The 24,675-nt window shown below is 37.2% G+C and overlaps 1 protein-coding gene across 3 annotated transcripts in view; it reads left to right on the plus strand.

Annotated features, from left to right (window-relative positions):
• Nucleotides 1-1,271: 1,271 nt before the first annotated feature.
• Nucleotides 1,272-24,675, plus strand: part of LOC131060560 (uncharacterized) — a 190,436-nt gene continuing 167,032 nt past the window's right edge. For 2 of the 3 annotated variants that reach the window (XM_057993826.2, XM_057993827.2), the window contains exon 1: nt 1,273-2,279. In XM_057993826.2, the coding sequence (XP_057849809.1) occupies nt 2,098-2,279 (182 nt within the window). In that variant the 5' untranslated portion in view covers nt 1,273-2,097. Of the gene's footprint in view, nt 2,280-24,675 lie in introns of all 3 variants that reach the window. The other variant, XM_057993828.2, reaches the window with a different exon arrangement.

The following is a 24,675-nucleotide window of genomic DNA, read 5'->3' on the forward strand; positions in this document are numbered from 1 at the left end:
AACTTGAAAATATTACATCGAAACACACAAATCAACACAACACACTTTATGTTAGTTCATAACAACTAGTGAAGTGGTCATAAAGACACTAGTTTTAAAATTTGAATTCTATAAGTTCGAGGATTAGATACGTGGCCATGAAAGTAACTTGGGTCAAGTTTGCACTCATGGCTATGATCTGAGGTGATGAATGATAAGTCCTGGGATTAAGATTGAACTTTTTTGGGGATTAGTAATAAAGAAGAATTGAATGTTTGATATTATGAATTGAGTTTATGTAAAAACATGCCACTTGTAAACTAATTAGCTAACATAAGAAGATGTCTCATATTATTAGAGGATAATATAATGAAGTGTAATAAAATGTAATAGAGCCAGTCAAGTTGAGATGAGTAGAAAGAAATAATTAGAGACACGAGTCATAACATAGTAGTAAGAAATCTCATTTGATCTACTTTGTATTGAATAGATGAACCATGAATTATATTGAATCTATGATGCAACTATGTTTGAGATCCAATAAAATCAATTTATTGTGTAATTTTTTTGATATTTACTTTAAAAAGCTTTTTAGTGCTATTACTTGTCATGTGGTTAGTTAGTCTTTAATTACATCCTCTAACCATGAGTACACCAGTTTATAAATATAACATCCAAACACACAAATCAACATAACATGCTTTTAGTTAGTTCACAATGGTTGGTGAAGTGGTTGTTAAGGCAATAATTTTGAAATTTGAATTTTATGAATTTGAGGATTAGCTACGTGAATATGAAAGTGACTTGGGTCAAGTTTGCATTCATTGATATGATTCACAGCGATGAATGATAAGTTTAGTGATCAAGATCAATTTTTATGAGTATTAGTAACAATAGAGAATGGAAATATGGCACTTGTAAACTAATTAACCAATATACTTTCCCCTTAACTTTCAAGTCCAAAATGTGTTGTTGAAGTTGTCTCAAATTGAAACTAGAATTGTCTCACATTATGAACAAAAACATTCTCTTTGATATGACTAAACACTTTCGATTAATATGTATTCACATTCTATATCAACAAAACCGCTACACATCTTATTGACACAAATACTAACTATTGCATTTAATTCACTTCAATCAAAACAACCCCAAAAACATTAAAATAAACACAAATATGCAAATACTATAAAAAATAAAACAATATCTGTTCAACACTTTAAAAAAAGCTACATTTGGCTATATTTGTTACAATCAATTAATAATAAATACAGTAAAAATATAGAATGCCATCAATCCTCCTCCCTAATTCCAAGACGAGACTCAAACTGCTTCACTTGGTCCGCCATAAATCCAAACTTTTTCTCTCATACTCCGCCGCCTCCTCGCAGGCTGAGCTGTGAAATTTGACAGCGTATTGGTTCCGCCATTTAAGCACAGAAGAATCTGTACGAACATCATTTCTACCAAACTTCAACACATTTCTATTCATTCCACTCTGTTCCCAACCCGAAATTCTATTTCTGTACCAGATATGCCACTAACGACAAATCCTTTACATCACCGGGGAAGCTTCTCCGCCGTACGATCCACCATCGGACGGTTGAGAGGCTTTCTCTATCGGCAGAGTCGAGGTTTAAATTTGGCGGTCCATCCTGGCTGTCGATTAAAACTTTGAAACACATGTCCTCTCAATGGTGCCCTTGAAGTTGAAATGCTAAATATGTAATCATACCACTGTAACACGGTGGTCATTCAGTAATTCAAGTAGCGCTTTGACTTTAGTGCAAGCGTTGCAAATTTTCTCTCTTCTCCAGTGTTCTGCCTCCTTCCGAGAAGGCTAGCTATTCCCTGACTTCCAGGCAAGAGAAATGGAAGGGCTTAGGAGTGTTGTCGTTTTGACATTGTGTGCTGGATTTCCGAGCTTATAGGGAAAATAAATGGTGCTTACTAGTAACTAGTGTAAATTCCACCCTTGCTGCACATACATGTTGTGCGTTTGAGATCAGAGAATTATTTTCGTTCCGTGGGACCCCCGAGGGGCCTCCTGCTCAGAAATATTTTCTTCTGTGAAAAGAGGGTAATTATTGTATTATCATTACCTATCCTCGTCACTGTATGATGCTGCGCCGTCTCAAGTTTTTGATTGGGGCGGATCCGAAGGCATCATCTCCTCTGGCTTTGCCTGCGCCGGAGTCTAAATGTTTAGACGGTGACAGCTCCTCGCTCGTGCCTGAGGCTCTGCACGAGATTGCCGTTTACATTCACCGCTTTCACAACCTCGATCTCTTCCAGCAAGGGTACGCCGAATTTCTTGCCTTTTCTTTCTTTATTCTTGACCGAATTCGCTTTTTTGGCTTAGTTGACACAACAGTGGAGTATCTCTTTCATCAACTTCTTTATATCTTAAGCTTTTCCTATTCTACCAAAAAAGAAAAAATGATTCTTGAATCTTTATTATGATAAAAATGAGCTATTTGAATTCTGAAGCGCGACTTTCTGATTTCTTTGCGGCTACTTTAGAAGCAAATGTCTAATTTAAAACATGGCTCGCTAAAAGTTCGGGTATTAATGTGAAACATGAATTTTAGTATAATTTAAAGAAACTTATGTTAGTCCACAAATATGTTTGGTTAATTTCCGAAAGAAATCGTTTAGATTAGATGTTGCCAAATGCCGAGCAATTCTAATTTCAAATCAAAACAGAAATTTGGAGGTAACGGTTTTGAGGCTATTTGAAACTAGTTTTAAAGTTTGATTTTGTTTTACATCGAAACCTTGTCAGTGGTTATTTGAATACTCGTGTTCTGGTCTGGTAGTGTTTATGCACAATTCGGACCTGAAAATATGTATGCTTTTTAAGAATGAAATTTAGAATTCTTATTAATGTAAATCTGATTAAAGTAGTTCAAAAACACAGCAGATTACACAATTAGTAGCGGGCTTGTAAGAATTCGGAAATTTTACAATGGAAGCAACTGAATCATAGATCAAAGGCATCGCATATCATTCAGATTTATGTAGTGTAAAATCCATCTCGGGAAGCATTAGCAAATAACAACTGAGAAATGGATGTCTACTGCATGAAGGCCTATTTACATAGCATATACAACAAGATTGACTCCTTTATGGGTATAGCACACAATGAGAACTTCCCAACACTCTTCACTATGTCATACAGTGTTACACAAACTTCCTTACCGGCATCTGCAGTTAATAAGCTTTCAAATCAAAAAATCTGCTGCTCTTCAATGTCCTAAGCCTAATATTTATGTCTTCCCGTTGAATTATGGATGTTGGAACTGAAAAGATACCCTTTCTTTTTGCTTTTATGTGACTGAATGGTCACTTTTGGAACTCGATGATGCTGTTTCTTTCTTTCTTCCTTTGATCTGGCTTTATCTTTTGTCTGTAAATTTCTAAATGACATTGGCATTTCTCCTGGCTAAAAGAACGTTAGCTCTGCCTCTAAAGCACTGCCGTTGCAGGTTAGGAAAAAAATTCGTCAATGTATTCAGTAAACATGGTTATCCTCTTCAGATAAGGATCAAACAGATTCCTTAATAGTTATTCCTATGTTTTGCTCCCAATCAATCTCTCTGACACAAGAGTGCAACCTGTCTTTGCTCAAGGCAGTTACAGATCAGTATACATATTTTTGTGCCTGAAGCATAGCAATTCAAAAGCCACGAAACCCAGACCATAAAGAAGAATAGTGTCAAACATCTATTGGCAATATTGGGCCTAGCAATGTAAAAAAGCTAAATATGGATAGAGGCAAAAGTTATTGACGACTTTCTTGACTTGACAACAAACTGATTTCTTTCATCTATTTTCTCTAGGTATGATATGCAAGATTATTTTGAGCCACTGCCATTGACACTAGGAGAGGCTTGGGATAGAATGAAAATGCACCACTGGAATTTGTCTTATCTCAGTAGACTTTTGAAATCAGGGATCGGAGAAAAAGTAGGCAATAATAGTTTTGCAAAACACCTAGAATTGTTCAAAATAAATCCTTGTTGGTTGAATCAGCAATCACATGTGCCAATGAATCAAAATTGATGTTAAAAAATGAGAAGAAAGTTGCAAAATTTTGAAAAAACGATGAGATTTGTTTATTTGAGTCCAAACATTGTGACACTTTATGAAATACCTACCCCACTAAAAAAACATGGAGTGTAAAATGCTTATACCTCAGGTTTTTTGGTGTTATAAAAAACCTTATTGAATGACAGGCAGATCTTATCCGAAATTCACCTAGTTTGGAGAAACTCAGCCACTACTAATACCTGGCAATTTCTAGTAAGCTTCATTGATTTGGGCTGTTTGAACCAAACTGGCTTGTAAAAATTCAGAGAATATAAATGTGCCAGGTTACCATGGATTTTGCAAAAATGAAATTGGTATTAGACTATTATGCATATTTGCTCAGCTTTCAACACAAATTAGTATAATTATTTGGCTAAAGATGAAAGAGGTTAAGGGACCTTATACTCATAAAAAAAGAGAGTGAGACTATTGACCCCAAGTATTAGTATGCTTATCAAGGCTGTGCCTCAAATTAAAATAATAAGAAGGATTTATACCATTTCGATATTTTCCATGTTTTAATAATTTGCATTTTTGGAGGCCTTAGGAGTGGAATTTGGCATGAGGACTTCTGTTGATTTTTTGGAATGGTTGCCATAGGTTGCATTCCAAGAAACTCAAACTAGTTCTCTTGGAATCTTTCCAACCATTCAAAGAAGTTCAAATTTTTCCCAATGGACGAGGAGTTATTAGCCAGCCAAATTGGTTTACCAAATTTAATAAGCTTTTTGAAAACTTCAGTTTTGTTAGTTAATTTGTCCCCATCCTGTTGGTGTTTCCAATGGATTGCCCAAGGATTCCTATGAATTAGCCAGATTCAATCAATAGATCCCTGGATTAGAGGCCAATGAATGAGATTTCAATCAAATGATTGAAGGATCTCCTGCTCTTTAGGCTTTTCTATACCTAGGCGGGTGAACCTTGCAATATTTAAAGTTTTAACACAAATTCACAAATATTGCATATATAGTAGATAAACCCCAATGAAACAATATCAAGGAAATAATGATTTACTTCAGAATGTGGCTGCATCCTTGGTTTCTCGTCATCATTCAACAATTGGGATGAATTCTAAACCTAATCCCTACTCCTACAACAAAAATATAAAAAGAATCTTGATTAATTGAGTGCTTCTGAACAAGTATTAGCCATCAAACAGATCGGTGCCTAAATCCAAGGGTTTGGAGTTAACTATTGAGTCATGCATACAATCATTTGACAAAATTAACTCAAGTCACTGGACTTAATCATTTATGCATTACATAAAATGAATCCACGTAAATGATCACATAATTCTACTTACAAATCTATATTGCAGCTCTCAATTTCTCAATTAAATGCATATAGAATTTAATCCTCTCATAGAAGAACCCACACACATGTAACACAATTACAAGGAATTTGTAATGACAAATCACAATATGCTTGATATTATTGATTCATAAGAAAAGTGTGTACAATATATAGACAATTCTGCAATCTCATCATTGTATTCAAAATGATTGAAGTTGTCTTATGAAAGTGTACATCTCTGCAACTATTCTTCCTATGACTCTAAACTTAGACGCTTCTCTATTTACCTGCCCAATACAAATTTCAAATCCTTCTAAATGGTCTTGGGTTCCCATTTATAAAATAAGGGAAGCAACAAGCCTCAAACCATGTAAAATTGTCATATTTTCATTTGACAATTTTTTATAAACTTAAGAATATACCCAAAGGTATCATTGCTTGCTAGAACAAACTAAAATGGAAGCACCGCTTGAAGAAACCAATGAAGAAACTCATAACCGCATGAAGAGTACAAATCCCAAGGCCAATGCTATGTCATCATTAACTGAAATTGGTTGGAGAATAATCACCTTGAGGCTTTGAGACATGAACTTTGTTGATGATTCATCTCCCTTTAACTGCTTGGATGATGTGGAAAATTTTCAAACTGAAATTGACTAGAGAATAAAACTGAATATGCATTTGATGGGTGACATTTTGAAATTGGAGACCAAAGCACCGAAGTCTGTCGACCCATTGAAATGCAAATCAAATATATTCAACTCCACTCAATAACCATTAAGTACCCATGATCAGCTGATCTGGCAAGGTCTTATCTTAAATAGTTGAAATATAATTTGAAATTGCATCTATCCCTTTTCTGCTTTATCTATTCTGAAGTGCCTATGACAAGTTGCAACAAGAAATAAAATGAAGAAAATAGAAATAAACCCAATTTGAGTGCATATTGAATATATTTCCCTTTTTTGTTTATGCTCCATAGAAATCCGTGGTCTGATGACCTGGCAAGGTTCTATAATATAATTTGTGGAACATAACTCAGCTGCACTCTTTCTTCATTACCCCTTATTTACTCCTGAGGAGTACAATACTTCTGCTGCCATTGTATAATTAAGTACTCATGTGGCTATGATGTCCTTGCAGCTGCTGCACATGGGTTGGGCTTTCTCTGCACTTGCCATCCATTGTAGCACTTGTATCTATTATGAATTTGGTATATTTATTGTCCACAGCAATGGCTCTGTCCAAAGCAGCATGGAAAAGTGACATTTGCAACTTCTTACTATCATCAATTGTCAATAAGATTATAGGCACACACATTTCAAATTCATCTTTCCATTCCTTCAAGCTCTTCATCTCCTTCTGATTATTAAACAGGTCAGGAACTGACCAATGTTGCAATGTGTGAAAGAAATCAAGTTTTGTCTTGATTGACTGCTCTTTGCCCTCAACAAATTGAATTTCCTCAATAAACATTCTTATCATTTTCTTTGTTGGTTTTATTTGAGTTGTGTAGCCAGAACCAAAGTTGAGAACATATGCTTCTGAGGTTGCCATCTCTCATACATTGGTCTCAGAATAGGTAAGGTGTCCTTACATTGCCGTGCAGCCTGCAACAGAGCTTGATGACAATTATACACATCATCTATTTTGTTTATAATTTTTAAAAAACATGTACTTGAGAGTACTTTGCATAGTCTCCAAAACTTTGTCTTTTGTTATGCTTCTAGCCATGTGCAAATATTCCTCCAAGAATTCAATCCTTCCTGCATAATCCTCCACTTTTGCCTTTAGCTTTGTTATGACATCAGATTGGGAGGATGGGTCTTGAGTGACTGAGGGCTGATTAACAATCATCTCCTTAGACATAGTTGGAGGAGGATCTCTTATTCCCATAATAGTTTTCAATTTCATATGATCCATGTATAACTTATTGTATGCCTCATTTAGCTCAATTTGATCTTTCTTCACTTTTTCCAATTCCTTTTGTTGGTTTTCTGCCACTGCTTGGGCAAACATTGCTAAATGTAAAGTAATAATAGTAGCCTCCAAGACTGTTGTATCCTTCAAAGTTCTAATAATTGCATTGTCCCTTGTCTCATGCACACCCTATAGTAGTTTGGCTTCTGTGTTCGTGGAGCTTTGACCCATTGAGCCAATGATTTGAGTCTAGGTTGATACCCTGACCCTTTAACACCCTTTTCTCTATCAAACTCTGCAGCAAACATGTGGTCATTTTGGCTTCTTATTTGATCCAGCAAGAAAACTTCCTCCAAGTCCCAATTGGGAACTAATAGCATACCACTTTCTTGCTTGCATCAATATTCTCAAGATCCATTTCGTTGAAGGTAGTGGCTTCCATCTCTTCATGTTGAGACTTGTCGAGTCCTAATTTATTGGTTTCCACTTTTTGTTCACATTCTTTCATTTTCATTTTTAACCAAAAACCTTTGAACTCTGGACTCTTTATGAAGTCATCATCTGCCATGAACTATGTAGATGCAATCATTCTCAAATCATCTACAAGCTCAATGGGGGTAGGCTTGTGAACATCTACCCTGTCTTGTGGCACGTTTGCAGTGACATCCTCCCTTGGAGGTGACTTCAGAGGTTGATTAACCTCTTCCTCCAAACCCATTTGGTACATGGTTTGTGCTGCCTATTATGTATCTCCCATTTCTTCATTTGTTTCTGCATAGGATACTAAGGGAGGTTGAGCATCCATTTTTTGTCTTTTTGGAGGCTTCTGCTAAGGTGGGTCTAGTGAAGCTATATGTGCTGACTTAGAATCAGGCTCAACAATCTTGATACCTTTTGCTTTTAGTTCCTCCAATCTAGGATGCACATATTCCAGTGTTTTCTCAGTTTCAGGCCTCTTTTCTCTTGCTGCAAGGGCTCTCCCATATATCTGCTCAAAATTGCTCGTCATTAGTTCCATCCTTTTCATTGTTACTATTTTCTTCAGGGTAAAAACCGGGGAAACTTGGGTCTGACTTCTTCATCTCCTCATCTCTGTCTCAATATTTTGCAATATTGCCCACTTTTTTCTTCTTTGCACTGCTTTTGATGTATTTGGGCAGTTTCTTACTGCATCCTCTTCATAATAGTCCTCATGGAGATAATGTCCCTTTTTCAAATGGTTATTCTTAAACTGATAAATGTATCCCTCAGGATCAAATGGTCTCAACTTTCCACATCTCAAGTTATACTTGGTCTTTATATGATCCCAAATTTCTGCTAATGTGTCACATCCAATGGAAAAATCATAAAACCTAGAATATCGTGGCATATGGGTACCCTTCCCATCTTTTCCCATAAGGTCTTTCTCCATCCACATTAATTGCCACATAAATTCCTGAAATTCCAATCTAGGAGAAACAACTCTCGGTAGAATATGTGGTGCTTGTGAGCACCCATATACCCTAACGATAGTGTAATCAGAAAAGAAGAACCAATCACCAAAGTTATGGTCATGGCCTTCATTAGGCCCCTTTTCCTTAGGTCTCAATAAATGTTTAATCTTGGGAGGCAACCTATCAAATAGAAGTCCACACCATACCATTATCTTTGTCACAAAGCACTCATGAAATACCACAAAATCTGGATCAGCACACTTCCTGTCCCACACATTAGTCCAACATTGCACTGGTTGTGGCCCACCAAGCTTATCGACAAACTCCAATCTCATCTTCTCATCCCATGTTGTTTTATTTTGAAAAAGAATCATGTGACACATCAGAGAACAATATCTGAAATTGATTACCTTATCATTCCCCCTTACCCTCATCAGCCCATCATATAGTTCACCACAGATATATGAAGCAAAGTCATATTCAACATTAACCTCTTGATTCTGAATTTTCGTTGCAATCATCATCATGTTGACAGGCATCTTGGTGTTAGCATCTTTGCCCAAAATTTGGCATAGGGCATAGTAAGTTTTGACAAAATAACCCTTAAAGGCTGCGAGCTCAAACGGTTCTTGCTCAAAAAATAAGATCTTATTCTTCCCACCCTTATACAACTTCTTCCTGTATTTTGGCACCTCATCACACCTTAGGGTTCTCTTATGCATATTATACTCTTCTTCAAGCCTTTTAAGGTCAATTTTTGTGAAGGCCTGCCTATTAAGGTCAAAATAGTTGATGATTGCAGCTGTATTTATATCCACCATGATAGAACCATCAAATCGTTTGATAGTTTTAGTCACAAGGTTGAATTGTTTGGCCAAAACTCTAATTAGGTCCACATCCACAAAGACATCTAGGACAACCAATTTGCCCATGTCAAATTGTTGTCCTCATTTTAAAAAAAAAAATGAAGGACCATTACATTAAAAAAATGAAAATTTTACTCTATGGCACGCTTCTCAAGGCATAATTTTGACTAATCCTTGGACTGGCTTAATCCTCAGTCCATCTTCGAACCACGTTTCGAATTTCGTCGCATTCTAGATTCGTTTGCTATGTCTTTCCTTCAATTTCAGGTTTTTTTCTCCCTGACTGCAGGTGGGAAATGTCTCTTGAATTGCAAGTTTTAATGATTTCCATTGTTTTGGTCTTTGTAGGGAAATTTTTGACTAATTACAAGTGCACTTTATTGAAAATAAGAACTTGTAATTTGCTGTTTATTTCCCCTTTGATGCTTTTTGGCTTTTTAAGTTAAAATAGAGATTTTTTGGATAAGTTACAAGTAAACTTGTAATTCTTTCCTAAAACCCCTACTTTAATGTCTTTTGCTTGTAATAGGGATTTTAAGCCCCTATTACATACGTGCAAGTTATTAAAACTTGTAGGGATTTTATTTTCCCTTTACAAGTAATTTTAAACTTGCACATCTCTCTCCAAAACCCGATTTTGCCTAGAAATGAAATAAAGTGACAATTAAAACTTGTTATATTGCCCAAAAAACCTGATTTTCTCTATAAAGTGCATTTTGGTGGATTTTAAACTTGTAATTTCATTTTAAAACCCGATTTTGCCTTATTGATGAAAAAGTGCAATTTTAAACTTGTTATTTCATCCAAAAAAACCCGATTTTTTCCAATACATGCAAAATCGAACTTGTTCATCTTCTTCAAAAACCCGACCAACAAGGGGAAACGTTTTTGTTGAAAAATTCAAGCAGATTTCGTGGAGATTTTTTAAGGAGAGATGTTTGGGATTCCATCCTATTCTCATGCATTTGCAAACACTTTTCATGCCATTTGGGGTTTACATTTATTGGTTTTTTGGTCTAAATCAGCAAACACGTGGTTCCTTGGATCCACATTTTAGGCGATTTTTTCTCCACAAATCTGCAAACTCCTAAGGCGTTTTTGCCTCTCTTGCCTAGGCGTCGAAGGTGGATGAAGATTCGACCCCTCCTTGGGTCATTTTTTTTGCATTTGTTGCCACGTTTTTCAGCTTTTGGCGTTTTTGGAAAAATGTGGCTAGGGTTTGGGATTGTGGTTTGTCTCTATTTAAGAGCTATTCTTCTTTCTTCCAAAGATTGATCATCTTTTGGAGAGGCATTTTCAGTTTGAAACAAGGTATGATTTCTTTTTTTTTTTGTTTCATTTTCTTTTTTTTTTCTTGTTTTCTTATTTTCCTTTCTACTTGTAAATTTGTAAATATGTTGTTTTTGCCCCTAAAATTGGTTTTGTGAGAGAGATTTTCCCCCTTGATAAGCAATTTTTGAATTGCATTGTTCTTCCCCATTTCCCCTCTTTACTTGTATTCGGGATTTTAAATCTTGATTACAAGTTGGATGAAAATCATTGTTCTTCCCTTACGGTTAAAATTTTTTAACCATATTTTGTTGAAATTCCAAGTTGCAAAGATGAAAAATGCCCATCCTTCCAAAATCGGGTTTTTAGAACCGGATTGCATGTTCAAATTTCTCCCCATTTTCATGAAAATGTCATTTCCAAAATCTTTCCATTTTTATCCATCCATAACGCCTATATTCGTACTTTTCGTTCACGTCATTTCCTGCAAGTCTAATTCCCATTTTTCACTCATTTCTCCATTTACCATTTTACAAGTATACTTGCATTCGGGTTTTAAAAATCCGATTGCTTGTGCATTCTTCCCAAACATGTATACTTGTAAAATTTTCCCCAAGATCCGAAATTGGTCAAAGTCAAGATTCCTGACATTTCCCATTTATTTCCCCTCTTTCTCTCACAAAATCGTGAAGTGCAAGGGTTGAAGTTCTTCCCATTTGAAGAAGGAAAAATGTTAGTTGCAGCTGATTATGATGTTGCCTTAACACTTTTAAGTCTTCATCGCATTATACTAGGTTGTCCTTCAATGTCAGATTTGCCGTCATCTCCAATTCCAAAGAAGATGAAGTATAAATATGACAAGTACCAAAATGAGGTTTCACCTTCTCAAGTCTCTTCTCCTTTGGATCGCATAAAAGATACAGAGATAGGGCATGTGGACATGTCGGAATTTGTCAAGAGGGTAGAGGATCCGCAAGATAGCAATATGCAGCGGCTGTTGGACAGCTATATCCATCACGGATCTTCTTTTCCAGTGGCTGCCCTAAAAATTGAATTTGTTCTCGCTTGCGCCCATCACTTTGATAAGGAGACAAGAACCATTAAAAATGATGATGGTGAAGCAATAATCCGTCTTGACGCAGACACAATTGAGAAAGTCTTCAGAATACCACCGGCACCTGTTTATATGGAGATCTCCAAAGATAGTGCAACTGAGTACTATGTGAAAAGGGAGGAGGACTGCAAACGTCATATTAACAGGTGGATTCAAGAGCCACGAGCCGCCTTCTCAAAGTGGGCTAAGTTGTACCACTGTGACTTCAAATGGGAGATTGGAGACATCATAACTCTACTCAGCAGGGTTATGGGTCTTGAACATTCTAATGTTTTTGAGCCTTGGATGTACCAGTTCGTCATGTTCATAAGGCAGTCCCATCATATATCATGGGGAGAAGTCATCAGCGATGCCTTGTGCGAACAACTTGCAGCAGTCCCTTCCACCATGACTTTCTATATGAATTCATACTTAGTGTATTTGGCAGCGTCACTCAGACATTTCCCTGGTCTTTCTACCAAGGGTGACTGCTTGCTTATACCGGTATGAGAATACTATGATCTGCTGCCTTTGAGACCCAACAGATTGCATTTCAGAAGAGTTCAAGATGCATTCTTCGGTTACTTCATGTGTCAGTTTGACAGAACTCTGAAGAACAAAAGGGTATCAGATGAGGCATGGGAAAGAGTGAATGAGTATGGATGCTTGTTTCTTCAATTCCAGACCTTTACTTATATGAGAGTCGGATGCTATAGTGGGCAGCCATACATGCTCCCTAGATACCCAACTGATAAGATCATTCTTATTGAGTTGGGAAGACAAATCATGGCTGTCCATGCTCATTAGTCTATCAGACGTAAGGTTGGAATGGGGATTTCTACAACAAACCCATTGAAAAATGGTCGGTATTCTCTTGTCACATCCGTCAAAGCCAAGGCTATGGAGACTGAGATGCAGGAAATTAAGCTCAAAAGGTTTAAGTCCAGAGCTGATTTTGATTACCAGGGTATGAAGGAAAAGATCAAAAAATCTTTCGTGCACGTGCATCGTATTGAGGATATCTAGGTAGATCTCCGTATAGAGGTGGAAATTCTGAAGATGAATTACTGCAGGCTCACTGTTGAGCAAGTTGTTGATTTGAACTTGGTGGATATTCCACAAGGGATGATTGACGATGGGCATGTACTTGATCCTGAATATATTTCACGAAAGGTTGAGGAAGCTCCACTTTCTTTAAGCTCCACTTTCTTTAATCCAATGGTCACACAAGGAGTGCATATCCATTCTTGAGAGATTTCAGCCTATCTTGGCTAACACCAACGCTTGGCTGAAAAGTAATAGTGTTAGACTCATCAAAATCAAAGTTGGAAAAGAAGATGATTCTACGGGGCCTCTTGGACGTAAGTCTGAGATTCAGATTGATAACAAGGAAGGCGCATCATCTTTTGGCACCAGGATCAAATTGCGAGTTAGTCGGGCAATAGTGCTTCCTCCTGAGGAGGCGACAGTTCATGGGAAGGAAAAGTCACGGTTTCATGTTCAGGTGATTGATCTTGATAATCCAGAAGAAGGGCAGCAATCTGATGATGCTCCTAAGTCTCTAGCTTCGGACTCACCTCATGAGATCCCTTCCTCAGTTTCCATTGAGACGCCCCTTTCTCCTCCTGACATAATGGTGAAAGAGTCTCGTCAGAATGCCGTTCCTATTTCAGCATATAAGCCGCCTCCTGATCATCACCAAGTGAGTGTGCCTCCTGATCATCACCAAGAGAGTGTGCTGGAAGTTCCTGAAGATACTCCTACATGTATCCAGCTGTCAGAGATTGATACCTCCAGTTCTGGCTTTGAAGAATTTATGAGGCAATCTTCATGCCCATTGCTCATTGAGCAAACCATGGTCGCCATCCAAACAGACACTCCTCCTAGGATGACCACAGTTGTTCAAACAGAAATTGCTTCTCCTTTGCTTGCAGCTGTTACTGAAGGAGAGTTGATGACTTTACCTCCGTGGCTTAGTTCTTTTACCCCAAAAGGGAAGACGCAAGAAATCTCACCTGATGCCTTTGATTATTAGCAACTTAAACAGTCTAGACCCAAGGTTGCTAAAAAGGCCAAGACTATCTCCAGAGTAACTGTTGACAACAACAAGATGAAGATAGCTGAAATTGTTGAACCCCTTGCAGATAAGCCACTTGAAGAGATGTTAGCTGTTGATTACAAAGTTACAAGGATAGAATTGGGTAAGCAAATGCATGAGGTGATTAAACACGATGCTCAGTTTTCTGTAGCTTCATTGGTACGGCGGTGCGATGAACTTTTAGCTAAGAAAGACAAGCTAGAAGAGGACAACCGACAACTTGTTGCAGCTATTCGTAAAATCACAAAACATACTGGTGAGGTGAGTAATCCTTCAAGTTCTACTGAGGCACGAGAATCAATTCGTAGTGTTAAAATGGCTGCTTAGAAAGTACAAGCATTGGATTCCTGGGTTGATCAACTTCATGATCTATGTACACAAGTGCTGAAAGACATTTTTCAGATGATGTATAAGTTGGAGACTATTGAAGATAGATTAAGCCATACCTCCGAAGCTCTTAAGAAGAATCTGGAAAGTGTTGAAGGTAGTTTGACAATCTGGTGCACCATGCCCCAACAACAGTTGAGTGTTCTACAGGAGCATGCCATTATCCCTTCCAGGGTCATGTACTTGGAATTTGAAGAGCTTCTGGAAAATAAGGCCCTTGTTCTTAAATCCCTTATTGAGGAGATTGGTGATGCAATGAGATTACGGGTGAAGTTTTCCAAGAAATTGTTACTCATTGTGAAAAGGCCTCTTGCAACATAATAAGTCAGGATGGAGAGCTGATACCAGAAGAAGAAGTTCTTGCAGATTTACAAATGAGGATTCATAATGAATGGAGGAGCGAACAATTCTCAGCTGCTTCAATTCAAATTTTGATGAAACACCAAATCTTTTTGTATGAAATCAAGTCCATCTTGGAGAAGAACAACTCTATGCTCCTCCGATGCCATGATACCATTGTGAAGACCATTGTTATTGCCAAGAACACCCATGCACCGGATCCTGATGAACTACGAATAATCATCTAGAAGTTTGAAGGATTCGTGTCTTCACGTGCTACAACTTAATTGTTTTTTAACACTTAGTTGTATTTTTCTAGATTTGTAATCTTTTAATTGTAGTTTTTCTTTTGGCAAGTTACATGTAAAAGCCTTTTTGTAAAATGCAAGTCTTTACTTGCACTTTTGTAATTACATGTAAGGCAACTACAAGTTGTGTTCAATTAGGATTGTAGTTGGAATAAGTCTTAGTTAGTTATTGAATAAGTCTTGGTGGTTGAGAGAATCTCTCAAGATAGTTAGGATCCTCCCACATTTTTCTCAAGACGACTCTTCTATAAATACTTGAGGGGTCTATTGTAATTTTTATCTTTTGGAAAGCAAGCAAAAACTCTGCCAAATTTACAGCAAAAAAGTCTTTGAGCTTTCATGTGTGAATTCAAGAATTGAAAGGAATAGAAGGAAATTGCTCAAGCTTTGAGTCTTTGTGCTACATTCTTGAGTTTGTGTTCTATATTATCTTTCTTGCAAGAGTTTCTTAAAGAGCTTAATCGCATTTGATTTGCAGTCTTTGTGCTGCAAGTATTTGAAGTTAATATAAATTAGAATAAATACTCTTTTAAGAGGAGCTGTAAGTCTTTGTGCTTGCACTTATTCTTAAGAGAGTTTACAAGCAGATTTCGTGAGAAATAGCTGTGAGTCTTTGAGCTTATATGTAATGTCCCCTAATAAATGGTTGACAAAAGTTAAACAATATTAATTATTTTATATTAACTTTCCATTCATTAATATAAATAATTAATATTACATGATCTTTTGTTAAAGTATTTTAATAAAGCATTTTATAAGCATTTTAATAAACTACCGTAATTAGTTCTTAACTATTACGGGAAACAAAACCAACTTTGGGCAAAGAAAAGGATGGCGTCAGGAGATGCAAAGGAGGCCTGGAAGAGAAGATTGATTATCTGCGTGATATCAAAACATATTAAATAATTTCCTTTCGCCAGCCATAACTGGCCTATTGGAACCGTGAACCAAGGAGTGATCTATTGGCGTGAGTATTGGTCGATATTATAGATACGTGTGTTCATACACACAAATTGGAGAAGACTATCGGAAGCTTGGCGGGGAGGCACACAAACTCCATTCCTCTCGAAGAATATCGGAAGCTTGGCGGGGAATTATGCAAACTCCATTCCTTTCCTTGTTTCCCAGAAATCCGATATCGGGTGTAGCAATTGATACGCAAACTCCTTTCCGCTTCGCGTGAACCAGAAACCCGATATTGGGTGTATCCCTGACCTGTCCTTGCAGTCACGAAGGACTACAACGCGATTATCAGTGGTGTAGCGGATGTGGAAGCACCTTTTGAAGGAGTCGTGTCCCAAACTCATCACGCAGACAGATGTTCCGTGGAACTGAGTTCAGAAAGCATTCGATTATGGAGGACTGCCTTCTATTATGCCTCACGGTGAATTCATGAAGACTCTCCGGTAACCAACAACCACGTGATTGGCATCAACAGTTACAGCGTGATTATCAGGTGCACTATGATATATACTTCTTGAATAATGAATGCTTTGTTCTGTTAATAAATGCTATACCAGCAAGTTGGAAGAAAAACTGAGATTGTGCGAATGAAAAATATTTCTGTTTAAACGTTATTCATTGGTCTGCCAATAATTCTCTGGCTATGTTGAAAAACATGTTGCTGTATGACCTGGACATATATCTAATGGAAATCAGTTCTAATTAAGGAATTTTACAGTGTTATCAGAGCCTAGAAATCTTTCTAGCCTGCAGGGTGTTGGAAATTCTTGTAAAATCTATGCACAACTGAGTATGCACTAGGGAAATTATAATTTTCGGAATACTAGGGTCCGACAAAACAGATATCAAAACTCTCCTTTAGCACACAGTAGCTCTTCTATTCAGTTTGAGGTTAAGGATAGCCATACTGAAACTGACTAAGAAATTATTTTTGAAACAAACAGTATGGGGGAACCAGAAAATAATAGGGATCTCATAATAACCTTAATTAGAAGTCAACAAGATATGCAGGACAATGTCAACAAAATGACCAATTTAATGACTCAATTTATTAATCAACATCAAAATAATGGAAATAATCAACACCATAATGTTGGAGCAAACAATGGGGGTAGAGATGAGCATTCTATCAATAATAATCAGCCGGAAAGAACAAGAACAGCCAGACCTTTTATGCCAACTTTCACTGTTAGGAATGTGCAACCAGAAAACGAACCAACAATTAGAGAATTATAGGATGATTTACACCAAGATTGGTTATTATCAAGGGATGATTTTAGGTCAACAATGACATTTAGAGAGTACTTGGATGTCAGAATGAAACATAGGCCAAGAGGACAGCGAGGGAATAACAGTGAATTACAGAGGAAAATAGGTAAAATGTCTATCCCTTATTTTGATGGGTCAGGGAAAACAACAGCTAGAGCTTGGGTGCAGAAACTTGACACCTACTTCCAATTAAATCCTATGTTGGAAGATGAAGCAATCAAATATGCAACATTACATCTTGATGGTGTAGCACACGAATGGTGGCACCATGGGCAAGTAACCTTGGGTCATAATCAGATTGTTACATATATTGAATTCACTGAGAAACTTATTGATAGATTTGACTCTAAAGATCCCGAATTCCATCTTAAAGATTTAACTCAGCTTAAGCAATTTGGAACTATTGAACAATACATTTCTGAATTTGAAAAATTGGGAGTTTTAGTAACTGAAATTTCAGAAAAACACAAAATTGTGATATTCATAGATGGATTGTCTGATTCGCTCAAAGGTTGGGTTAAGTCCTTGAACCCTCCTACTTTACAAACAGCTATTAAAAGAGCAAGTGAATTGGAACCATCCTCAAAAGGGAAAGTTTTTAATAAAGCCCCACCATCTAAACCTGAAACTGACAAACAATCTTTCAATAAAGATAATTTCCCTAAAAACAAGTTAGATAAAGAAGAGAGGGAAGAACTCAGAAGGAAAAAACTATGTTTCAGCTGTAGAGAGTCATGGTAGCCAGGACATAGATGTTTGGGAAAGGGAAAAATTCATTACATTGAGGTTATGTCAGATAGTGACGATGAAGAGAATGTCGATCCTAATATAGAAACTGTACTCCAGAGCACAAAATCAGGGACAAGAATTAAACATGGAGAAGGGGTAATAGCATCTATGACAGGAACACCTCATTATAATATTTTCAGAGTTAGAGGAGTTTTGAATGGGCAGCGTGTGGCTGTCATGCTTGATAGTGGTTCTACTCATAATTTTATAGATGTAGCTCTTGTGGAAAAACGTGGATTGCAATTTGAAAAACATGAAGGTTTTGATGTTAGAGTAGCAGGTGGAACTAATTTGTCCAGTACTCATAAAGTCCCTAAATTGAGTATTACTCTTGGCAATTATACTGTTACTGATGATTTTTATGTGATTGGCTTGGCTGATACAAATATTGTTTTGGGCATTCAATGGATGGAAACATTAGATGAGTACACGTAGAGTTTTAAAAGATTGGAATTTTCTTTTAAGATTGATGATAAGAAAGTAGTTCTCTGGGGTATGTCTAACAGTGGTCCCATGATCGTTAGTGCTAAAAGAATGGAGGCTATTTTCAGACATGGTGATGTGGCATGGTCGTCACAATGTTTAATTTCCAACAAGGTAACAGGTTTTGAATCTAAAAATTATCAAGATGATTTATTGAAAGTATTAGATTCACATAATCTGGTTTTCAGTGATATACCTCCACGAGTTCCGCCTGACAAAGGATTTGAACATACCATTGAATTAGAGGAAGGTGCAAAACCCGTTATCACAACTCCTTACAGACATCCTAAAACATTCAGAGATGAAATAGAAAAGGCAATTAAGGAATTGTTGGATATGGGGCATATCAGGCCCAGTTCTAGTCCTTTTGCATCTTCAGTAGTACTGATCAAAAAGAAGAATGGGACTCTTCACATGTGTATAGATTACAGTGCTCTTAACAAAAAGACAATAAAAAACAGGTATCCAATTCCTCGAATTGATGAGTTGTTAGATGAATTACATGGTGTTGTTTATTTTTCTAAAATTGATTTGAGGTCCGGATATCATCAAATTAAGTTAAGAGATCAAGATATCCATAAAACTGCTTTCCGTTGTCATTATGGTCATTATGAATTCTTGGTTATGCCGTTTGGATTAACAAATGCTCCGGCAACATTTCAGTCTTGCATGAATCATACTATTAACAAACAGTTGAGGAAATATTTGCTAGTTTTCTTTAATGATATATTGATTTACAGCGAAACTTGGGAAGATCACTTGAAACATATTGATATTGTCCTTGGTATTATGGAATCTCAATCACTTTATGCAAAGGCTTCTAAATGTGAATTTGGATTGACTAAAATTTTGTATTTAGGACATATGATCAGTGCTATAGGCGTACAAGTTCATCAGGAAAAAATAAGAGCCATTTTGGATTGGCCACCGCCACGAAATCTCACAGATTTACGAGGATTCTTTGGATTATGTAGTTATTATAGAAGGTTTGTCAGAGGTTTTTCACAGCTAGGGGCACCATTGACAAATCTTACCAAAAAGGGGGCATTCCATTGGACGGAGGAGGCACAACAAGTTTTTGAGAAACTCAAAGAGGTAATGAGCTCTTGCCCAGTACTTGCACTCCCAGATTTTAATCAGCCTTTTGTCTTGGACTGTGATGCATTTGGTGAAGGAATAGGAGCAGTCTTAATACAAAACAAACATCCTATAGCATATGAAAGCAGGAAACTTAATAATCTAGAGAGATTGTATTCTATCTATGACAAAGAAATGTTGGCAATCATGCACGCATTGGCAAAATTTAGATAGTATTTGGTTGGTGGCAAATTTGTAGTCAGAACTGACCATAACAGTTTGAGATATTTCTTGGGATAGAAAGATTTGAATTACAGGCATCAAAAATGGATCAGTAAGATCCAAGCTTATGATTTCGAAATTGAATATGTGAAAAGTAAAAACAATGTTGTTGCAGATGCACTATCTAGAAGGCCTGAAATAAATGCATTATCTGTAGTAACAGCTGATTGGAAATCTTTATTGCTGGTAGAATATTCTAAGGATTCTTTTGCTTGTGATTTGCTAGATGGTAATACACAAGATGATAAATATAAGGTTGTAAATGATGTTATCTATTACAAAGACATGATTTATTTGATTCCAGGATCGAAGTTGAAAGAGAAAATCCTCCAATCAGTGCATGATGTTCCTTTAGCAGGGCATCCCGGCTACTTCAAAACTTACCGGCAGATAAGAGAAAGATTCACTTGGAAAGGACTAAAGAATGATGTCCTTCGTTATGTCAAAGAATGCATCACTTGTCAACAAAATAAAGCAGAGCATACTTATCCTGCGGGTCTATTGCAGCCTTTGCCTATACCGGAACAAAAATGGGAAACTATATTTATGGATTTCATTACAGGCCTACCACGATCTCAAGGTAAAGATTGCATTTTTGTTGTGGTTGATAGATTAACTAAATTTGCACATTTCTTATCTATCACTACAGAATTCACTGCTGTTCAGCTCGCAGAACTATTCTTTCGAGAGGTGTTCCGTTTGCATGGTTTACCAAAAAATATAATCAGTGACCGAGATAGCAGATTTTTGAGTATATTTTGGGGGGAACTTTTCAGATTGACAGGTACCGAGTTAAATCACAACACGAGTTATCATCCGCAAACCGATGGACAGACAAAAATAGTAAACAAGTGGATTGAGGGATACCTACGTAATTATGTGTCTGGTCATCAGAAAGCATGGGTCCGTTGGCTATATTTGGGTGAATACTGCTATAATACTACATATCATATATCTATCGGTATGACTCCTTTCAAAGCATTATATGGGTATGATGCACTATCTTTTATTGACCTTGCTTTCGATCAGAGTAATGTACCCAAATCTCGTGATGTACTCCAAGAATGCCAAGATATAATGAAAGCACTTAAGGAAAATTTGCAATGTGCACAGAATCAACAGAAAATGTATGCCGATAAAAAGCGTGTTGAGCGTCACTTTGACATAGGAGATTTGGTGTATCTCAGACTACAACCCTATAGGCAGTCATCTCTCAAACGTAGTAGGGCTGAGAAATTGAAGCCTCGGTTTTATGGGCCATACTAGGTAATTCAAAAGGTTGGTGAAGTGGCATACGAATTAGAGTTACCGACCGAAAGCAGAATACATAATGTGCTCCACGTATCTTGTCTCAAAAGAGCTTTGGGTCAACATGTGAAAGTTTCAGAAAATCTACCACCATTGGATGAGGAAGGCAAATTAGCAATGATACCTGAAGTGATTTTGGAGACCCGCGACAGGCATTTGCGGAATAGGACGATCAGGGAATATCTCATTAAATGGCTGAATTTACCATTAGATGATGCTACTTGGGAAAATGAGCAGGTTCTTCGACATCCGAAGTTACAGTTGCTTGTGGGCAAGCAACATTTGGGCAGGGGCGACTGTAATGTCCCCTAATAAATGGTTGACAAAAGTTAAACAATATTAATTATTTTATATTAACTTTCCATTCATTAATATAAATAATTAATATTACATTATCTTTTGTTAAAGTATTTTAATAAAGCATTTTATAAGCATTTTAATAAACTACCGTAATTAGTTCTTAACTATTACGGGAAACAAAACCAACTTTGGGCAAATAAAAGGATGGCGTCAGGAGATGCAAAGGAGGCCTGGAAGAGAAGATTGATTATCTGCGTGATATCAAAACATATTAAATAATTTCCTTTCGCCAGCCATAACTGGCCTATTGGAACCGTGAACCAAGGAGTGATCTATTGGCGTGAGTATTGGTCGATATTATAGATACGTGTGTTCATACACACAAACTGGAGAAGACTATCGGAAGCTTGGCGGGGAGGCACGCAAACTCCATTCCTCTCGAAGACTATCGGAAGCTTGGCGGGGAAGCACGCAAACTCCATTCCTTTCCTCGTTTCCCAGATACCCGATATCGGGTGTAGCAATTGATATGCAAACTCCTTTTCGCTTCGTGTGAACCAGAAACCCGATATCGGGTGTATCCTTGACCTGTCCCTGCAGTCAGGAAGGACTACAACGTGATTATCAGTGGTGTAGCGGATGTGGAAGTACCTCCTGAAGGAATCGTGTCCCAGACTCATCACGCAGACAGATGTTCTGTGGAACTGAGTTCAGAAAGCATTCGATTATGGAGGACTGCCTTCTATTATGCCTCATGGTGAATTCATGAAGACTCTCCGGTAACCAACAGCCATGTGATTGGCATCAACAGTTACAGCGTGATTATCAAGCGCACTATGATATATACTTCTTGAATAATGAATGCTTTGTTCTGTTAATAAATGATATACCAGCAAGTTGGATGAAAAACTGAGATTGTGCGAATGAAAAATATTACTGTTTAAACGTTATTCATTGGTCTGCCAATAATTCTCTGGCTATGTTGAAAAACATGTTGCTGTATGACCTGAACATATATCTAATGGAAATCAGTTCTAATTAAGGAATTTTACATTATACTACTTCGCATTGTTTTAAGTAGAAAAGAATAAGATATTCCAATCTTTGAGCTGTTATAATTTGGTCTTGATAGCGTTAGTATAGAAAAGGGTAGATAGGACTTCACATAATCAAGTCTTTGAACTTGATATTGCTTTCCTGTCCCGAAGGAAGTGACGGAAGTCTTTGAGCTTTCAGGAAACTTCATTTCCTTTATCTCATTTCATTTCTAAAGTTGTTACTGCTGTTTTATATCAAATCGCTATCGCTTTTTTGTGAAGAGAAAAGGATATTGTCTTTCTTGAAAGAAGAAGAAAGATTGTTGTCCCATCCTATTTTATTTTCAAAGTTGTAGTTAGATAGGGGGAGCCTTCCTTTAATTAGGAGAGTTTTACTCACACGCTGTGGTTGAAACCACAATTTTGTATATTTCCCCAAGTGTACAAAATTTTCAACCAACACAAATAACCAAGGGTTTGATATAGGGATAGGTTTATCTCGATTCCCACAGAAGAATGAAAATAACTCCGATCCAGAGATAGGAATCAAGGCATCCCTACAGTTTTCACAGTGATCTTTGAAAATTGCCCTAGCTTTGTGTTCCATTATAAAATTTGGTAGAATATCACAAATATACCCTTGTGTCATGTCCTCGTCCTAAGACAGTTGAGCTCTAGCAGGTTTAGCCTATTGACAGGAGTCCCCCTAGGCTAATATAGTGGACAAGGGACTTATACAGTGGAACAGGAGGCTTTGGGGAGGCATATGAGTCATTTCTGGGGTCTTGAGCCAGTTTCCTATTTTTTTAGGAAGGGCTCTTATGTTTTAGGGAGTGACTGTTAGTTCACTCGGAGCTTGGGGAAGCATAGCTAGCGACATTGGAGGCATCCACAGTTGTTTTGGGATTGTCTCCTTGATTTTTGGGAGGTTCCTATTTTTTAGGAGAGACTGGCAGTCACCAAGAGGTCGGTAGGATTGGTAGGAAGCCAATGGAGTGAATTTCAGTGGTCAGGGATAGTTCCTTAGTCTTTGAGAGGGATCCCTGTTTCTTAGGGAAGACTGGCAGTTGGGAGCTCTACGCCCAATCATCACCCCGGGGACCAGTGGCGCCCTCAGTTTCAGTTTGGAGGTGATTGGGTGAGATTTCAGTGAATAAATTGAATATTTAAATAATGACTTTAGTGTCTCCATTTATTTAAATAAAGGCCCAAATAAGCTTATTATATTATTATTAATAATAAAAGGGAAGTGGACCCCCTTGCAAGTAATGATGCCTAGAGACATAACTTTGTCTCTTCAAAACAACTTAATCAATAATTAAAAAGGCTTCCCTAGGATGGTTCAAATTCTCTCATGAAGGGAATATACTTGGTTTCAACTCAAGCATATACCAAAAAGATGCCTCCCAAGGAAAGTTCGACGTAGGAGGAGAATAAAGTGAGTTTAGGTTGAGTTTTTTTATCATCATGGAGTTCATTTTTTGGAGCAGCAGCTTGCGTGGAGCGATGAACAGGGTTTCAGCAGTGAATTTGGGCTTTTGAGAACAAATCTCTCAGAATATTGGATGCCTACAGGTGTGCAAGATAATCCAAAAGGGTATCTTAGCAAAAAAATTCATCATTTCCAACATTTGTGAGGGTAAGAAATAGTGGTTCAGACTGATAGGAGGGCAGTTTTGGGGTAGTTAATTGCATATCTGAGTAAATTGGATGCCTCACAGTAGTCTACAGCAGTCTACAACAACAAATCAACCTAGCCATATCATTTATGACTATTTTTGAAGCCATTCAGCTGGAGTTGGGGTTTGAGGACACATTTCAGTTCAAAAGCAGTGAATTTAATTGCTGATGTAAAAATCAGACTGTGTGTGTAGTTGTACCCTAAAGTCAAGCTATTTGGCACTCTTGGAATGCATCAGATTTCCATAATTTGAGCAGCTGTGAACGGGTATGTTTTAGAAGATTGAAGCTAATAAAAAATCAGTCAATTAATTTTAATAGTATTTTCTTTATCTCTGAATTCTATGTAGTTGTAAAATTTCTTGAATTTTCATATTCCATTGCAAGCATCAGCAAAAAGACCAAAAACT

The sequence above is a fragment of the Cryptomeria japonica genome, chromosome 8 (assembly GCF_030272615.1).
Source record: "Cryptomeria japonica chromosome 8, Sugi_1.0, whole genome shotgun sequence".
NCBI classification, from domain to species: domain Eukaryota; kingdom Viridiplantae; phylum Streptophyta; class Pinopsida; order Cupressales; family Cupressaceae; genus Cryptomeria; species Cryptomeria japonica.